General features: G+C 42.3%; 1 protein-coding gene across 1 annotated transcript in view; it reads right to left on the bottom strand.

Annotated features, from left to right (window-relative positions):
- Positions 1 to 1381, bottom strand: part of LOC143280547 (GTP-binding protein Di-Ras2) — a 73581-nt gene extending 72200 nt beyond the window's left edge. Inside the window, exon 1 of the mRNA XM_076585238.1 lies at positions 916 to 1381. Coding sequence (XP_076441353.1) covers positions 916 to 981 — 66 coding nt within the window. The 5' untranslated portion in view covers positions 982 to 1381. The remainder of the gene's footprint in view (positions 1 to 915) is intronic.
- Positions 1382 to 6780: the final 5399 nt, after the last annotated feature.

The following is a 6780-nucleotide window of genomic DNA, read 5'->3' on the forward strand; positions in this document are numbered from 1 at the left end:
TTTTTTAGAACCAAAAAACCAGAATTCACGCAAAAAGTCCAAACGAAAACCATTGCACACACTCATCCTACAGTACAAGGGTGGAATAAATTCCTCCGTGGCTAAATCTCATGCAGGAACATCAACATCCATACCACCTACATACACAAAGCCCGGTGTGAACGTCTGGACCGATGGGAAATCAAGAACTAACTTTCTTTTCTTTTTCCTGAAACACTTATGGTCCTCCGCGTTATGACTTTGGTGCCGACGATGCAACCATCTTTACCAAACATAACGACGTGGTCTCACGGGGTATGAATCATGTAAATGTTCACACAGCCATCAATTCTCAGCCAGACAAAATCTACAGCATCCTCTCTTCTAACTTATTACCCCTGTCCCGTGTCTTCGTTTACAATGCGCCTGGGCAGTCACGTCAATATATACGCGCACTAACACCTCCACACCCAAATACACAGACACACACGCACGCGCGCGTGCGCACAGGCACATTCACTTTCCCTATCTCATCCCCTCCCTTTTGGTACAACCACGTTTCTTTGAATTCTACTTCTTCTTGCGGCGAAATCATACACAAATCGCATGGGTGCGTCACGATACCATGACTGTAATGATCAGTGTGGCGACAAGCCTGCTATCAAAAAGTCACCCCTGTGATGGATCGACAAAGTGAAAATGCATTGTCCCTACATTGCATCTTAAAATTAAGGCCTTTATATCGGCTCAAGAAAACAACATACCTAAAAGCTCTGACCACAAAGCTATTAATGTCTAACACGCTCAGAACCAGACACAAGCACACCACACCCTCGCAGCTCCTTATCGGGGCAGCCTGGAATCAGCACGTCAGCACAGACTTCAGGCACTCGCTGTCACTCACACTGCCGTGCATGCTTTCTGCTGAGGCCTTACCTCCATATCGGCGTTCATTCCCGTAGACTTGGAGTTGGAGCGAATCGCTCTCCCAGAAGCAGCCATGACGATGAGGTTGGTGACACCACAGGACACACCACACACTGTTGTTTACTGAAAATCCACAGATAAACAGGAACCTTGGCCACAAACGCTGTCTGCGGATCCCCACAGAGCACAACACACTGTCGTCTACAGCAGATCCACAGACAAACAATAACCTTGGCCACAAACGCAGTGTAGAGATCCTTAAGGTACACTCGAGGATAGACTCCAACTCGGTCTCCGACTGTCGTGTCTTGAAAGATGGGCAGGAATGGTGGACTCCAACCTAACTTCTTCAAAACCCGACACTCAAGTAGATGAAAAGACTGGTCACTGGCTCCAGTCTCAGTGCTGTAGACCAGCAGACTGGATCATCGTTGTGCAGATCCACGGACTGACACTGTGGGCGCCGCCCAATCAGTGTGCTTGTAGAACCATTAAGTAAGATGGACTCTGTGTATAACACACCCGCTGATGAATTGCAGTAGACTTATCTCCGTATGATGTAGATCCAGGCTCAGAAACAATACACGCTTAATCAGTCTGTGTGAAACCAAACCAAACAGGGAAGCAATGAAAATCCAGACGCACAAGTCAGTCTCTATGGTACACAGCCATGTGAAGAAACAGTGAACGTCATCTTTGCCTGAACAGCACAAAAGCTCGAGCGGAAACGATGATGCTACCTATGTCGTAAAACGTGGACGGATATGCGAAAAAATGCCTTCAGTTCTCGCAACGTGGGGTTAACGTAAGCTTTATTATCTTCCCTTTATGCCCACGAAAACACGCTGTCGGTGTCAATGAAAAAAATCAGAATTATACAATTCGCACAAGTTAGCTAAGCAATAAACGAGGTCCATCAGCGGACATGATACAATCCACACACAGGCCATCTGCAACAAAGTCATGGGTAGTTCGAACTTTGAAACCGACAAGGAGGATGACAGTGACCCAAAAGAGAGTAAATCCACCCATAGGCACGGTGAAGTGTCATTGTGCTGCAGAGTTGACCAACATCCAGCAGAACGATACAGCCACTGGGTACCTACACTGACAGAATCGAACAACCAATCCCAGGCACAGGGTCACCAAGATAAGACATCCGAGGACCTGGCATCCAGCTCACACATTCCTACCACCAGTACACTTTCAAAACCCGAATAAAATACATAAAGTGTATGTTAACAATGTGATGTCAAGACTTCACACAATCCTGACTTGACTATTACTTCAACCGGTGTTGTGATAAAAGAAACTGGTATTACTTAACTGTGTGAAACTGGCTCTGTGACCGAACTGCTTCATCAAATGACTATTTCTTGGTTTCGACCCACTTTATGTTCTCCTTAGGGTTGTGGTTCCGCTTGGAATCAGGCAAAAACAACAGGACGACCTTCTGAAATCTCACAAGGATCTAACGATCATAAAACTGTGTACATCATCAAAAAAAAAACCCAAAAAAAACCCACACACACAAAAAAAAAACCCACACGCGAATTGCTGATTACGAATCGAACGATCAGCTCTGCAGTCCCGTCAGTGACTCTGGTGGAAGCGATGTGATACAACAATTCAAAGGGGTGGGGGATGGGGGGGGGGGGGATTGGTCGATGGTTTCTGTCAGCAGCTCGATCGTTCACTGGTAAGTGTTCTATTTCAGGTGACTGCTGGCAGCAGAAATGAGGCGATGCCCCTTGAACATTTCGGCTTGCTGGAAATGTCAGCCCCCGATACCACGATATCTTCTTCTTGTTGCGACGTCGGGTAATGCCCATTGACCGCGGGGAGGCCGGCAATCAACCGGGTGTTTGTTGCTGTCTGGAGTCAGCGGCTGCTGCTCGTAAACAGTGCTCTTCTGGAACTTGTTCACGTGTTCAAGGTACCTCCACACAGCTCACCTGAAAAACAGAATTTTTTCCTTCTTCGTTAAGTGAGATACGTTGGTTCATTCATGATTTTACTTATCGTAAAAACAATAATGAAAAAGATAATTACAATAATCATCATCACTGTAGTCGTCTTATTCGTCGTTATCCTGATCATCACATTGTCATGTTCTTTGTCACCATAACCATCATGAAACTGCATGCGCGCGCACAAATATTCTCCACCCAGATCTCCGCCACACAAACACACACACACACACGCACAGCGAGAGCGAGAGACAGACAGAGAGACAGACAGAGACATAGTGACAAAGATAATTTTAATCAAATCCTGTCCCGTTTAGGGCATGGGAGATAATACAATAACACTTAAAACTTTCGCATAAAAAATAAAAAGATGCCAGAGTGGCCAACACACGATGTGCCAAGATTATGCAGACAGAAATGTGGGAAACCATCGCAGAGCAACAACTGAAAAAGAAACAAAGAGCAGAAAGGCAGAAAGGAACTGGCTTATCTTCCAAAACTGAATACATTTTGGTAACTTAAGTCGTCATTCTGTTTCCAGCAGCAAACAAATTGCAACACTGACTTTGGATCCAAGTGTTGTTGGTGTTTTTTGTTGTTGTTTTTGTTGTTGTTGTTGTTGTTGTTTTTTGTGTGTTTTTTTCTTTGTTTTTTTTTTTGGGGGGGGGGGGGGTTGTGATGACATTCCATATTGAAATGAATATCCCCCCCCCCCCAAAAAAAAAAAAACAAAAAAAAAAAAAACCGCAAAATGCATACAATACAATATATACATATACAGTGCGACTGGGTTGTTTTTGGTTGTGATTATTTCGTCTTCTTATTGAATTTCAACTTCGACAACTGCAAAGAAAATGAGCGAAGATTAAGTTGTAACGATGCGCTCTCTGGGGAAAGCAGACTGAATTTCACAAAGAGAAATCTGTTGTGACAAGACGTAATACAACAACGAAACCAGCAAACTTTGTCTTCAACCGTGTGTGCGTTTCACAATCCTCCTTATCCGCTATCTGTGTCTCTAGTGGATATTTTTTATAAGCCAACAGTAGAATGCTGCATTTGGAAGAAAGAAAAAAAAAGAAAAAAAAGAAAACACACACACACACACACACACACACACACACACACACACACACACACACACACACACACACACACACAGAGGAAGAAATAGTACAGTCGAAAGTTGCATTTGAGAAACCAAAAACAGAAAAATGAAAATAAAAACAAAAACGCAAAATGAAGGAAAAAGTACTGTGTTGAACTGGGGGAAACAAAAAACACCACCAGAGGGAAGGAAGGCGGGGTGTGAGTTGAGGTAGTGGGGCGGATGAGAGAGAGGGAGACTCGTCACAGAGTGAAAAATTGTCTGTCTGTCTCTCTGACAAAGAATTTAAATGTCCAAGAGTACAGCTGATACATGAATTAACCTAGTGAAAAATTGTCTGTCTGTCTGTCTGTCTGACAAAGAGTTTGAATGTCCAAGAGTTCAACTGATACATGAATTCATAGAGTGAACAATTGTCTGTCTGTCTCTCTGACAAAGAGTTTCAATGTCCCAAGAGTTCAACTGATGCATGAATTCCTCGCTTTTCTGTATCGCCATTATTGTGACTGTAGTAAGATGACAATCAGCATCTGAAGAGAAAACAATACAGAAGTATTTCTGATGAGGTTATCCCATTTCATAGGGTCGACATCCCTCTTGAAATATCAAATTTACACATGTATACGAATGTTTAAAAAAAAAAACCACATCAGAAGCGACACGCTATACCAGTAACTTTCTTTTAAAGACAAACTAACTGACCGTCAGTTAAGAATGGCTACATACAGCCTTACAGACGTGACTGGAAGTAAACAAATTTGGACAATGTGACTGAAAATTAGCACAGCATATTTTAAAAGCGAATATGTGAAATGCTTTTATTTGAGAACATATGTTTATTACTCTTGTTTAATCAAGTTATCCGCGCGTGTGGGGTGGGTGGTGGTGGGGGGGGGGGTGCGGTGCGGGTGTGTGCTGATTATCTGATTGTGGTTTTCCGCAATTCATCTTTATTCTTATCTTATCTGTCTATTATAATCAATGTGCAGTATAGTAGGCTATTTATAATTATATTCAAATAATGTTTCTTAATTCTTTCTGTTTTTACATTAAGAATACTAGTTATTACCTGCAGTGTGTGGATGTATGTATGAAACGATGTATGTGATATTATTTTACATTTGTATCTTCGTAATATTTGTAGGGGCTGTTGTTGGCTTTTACAGTTATGGTCTCCATGTTGTTTACTTGTTTATGTTGTGATAATGCACCTGGCCAAATTTCTCCAGTTGGAGATAATAAAGTTATTCTTATCTTCTTATCTTATCTTATAACTAACAAACACTGAGCACTTGACTCTGGCGGATTACAGCGGACACGTTCAACACTGATATCTCTTTAATAACTTGATGATAATGCAGACTGGTGCTAAATCTTGCCAGGAAGACAGCTAGCTCATGGCGTTTACAATGAAAAGTAATCGTAGAGCGCAAACACGCGCAGACGCAAAATGGGCAGATGGAGGAACAGACAGGCAGACGTCAAAAGAAGTTGATGGTAATGTTTAACTACTTTTTTTTTTCTTTTTTTTTTGTGGTCAGAAACGAGAAAATGGAAATATCAATGCACACTATTCCATTCCAAAAAGGCTGCTTTTCCGCTCGTTTTTACTTTGTCACGGATACCTACATTTCTTCGCAATTTTTTTACCAGCCCGACAAAATTATTATTGAAGGTGTCTGTCAATGCTCTCAGTCAGTCTTTGCATTCTGTAATAGGATATCAATTTGTATCCATGTGCGTGTGCATGTGCGTCAGCGATAAAAAGAACTGAGAGGGGTTGCAAGAGAGTGTGTGTTGGCGGGAGGGAGGTGGGGGGGGGGGGCGCGATCATGTGCAAATGCGTCTGCAAATCGAGTCCTTGGATGAATCAATTTCTTATTCATTTGATTCAAGATGAACAAAGAGAAAGAAGAGGTACAGGAGAAGCAGCAGAATGTGCTGGAAAAGTTGGAGGACGAAGTCGGGGAAGAGGCTGAAGTGAGAAGAAAGAAAGGAAGGAAGAAAGGAGGAGGAGAAGAAGAAGAAGAAGAAGAAGAAGAAGAAGGAGGAGAAGGAGGAGGAGGAGGAGAAGAGAAAGGAAAAGTAGAAGAAAAAAAAGAAAAGAAAAAGAAACATGTAAGAAGAAAATTTTGAAAATATAAAGAAAGAAAGAAACAACAACTACATTATGAAGAAAGAAAGAAACAAGAAGAAGAAACAACAACGCCATTATGAAGACAGAAAGAAACAAGAAGAAGAAACAACAACGCCATTATGAAGAAAGGAAGAAACAACAAGAAGAAACAAGAAAGAATGGCAACAACAACAACAACAACACGATCAACAACAAAAGAAGAAGAATCAAAACAAAAACACAAAAGAACAAGAAAACGAAAATGAGAAGGCATTATGCAGCAGCCATCACCTTGAGACATCTCACACAAAAATCGTGACTTTTCTTTTCTTTTCTTTTTCTCCAGCGTGAAAACGATTACGAATTCTGGGCATACAGCCCTGAATATTGCCAACGTGGGTGTCAAAGAGAGAGAGAGAGAACTTACAAAAAAAAAGGTCAAGTGGTTAAGAAACAAAAGAGAGAGACAGACAGAGAGACTGACTGACAGACTGGCAGACAGACAGACGAACACAGAGACAGAGACAAAGACAAGGCAGAGACAGCAGGAGTAGAAGGGAAACTGAAGGACGAAGGGTACGAGGGAGAGGGGACGGAGAGACAGACAGAGACAGACAGAGGCAGAGACAGAAAGAGAGACAGAGAGAGACAGACAGACGGAGACACAGAGAGAGACAGAC

The sequence above is a fragment of the Babylonia areolata genome, chromosome 3 (genome assembly GCF_041734735.1).
Source record: "Babylonia areolata isolate BAREFJ2019XMU chromosome 3, ASM4173473v1, whole genome shotgun sequence".
Classification (NCBI taxonomy): domain Eukaryota; kingdom Metazoa; phylum Mollusca; class Gastropoda; order Neogastropoda; family Buccinidae; genus Babylonia; species Babylonia areolata.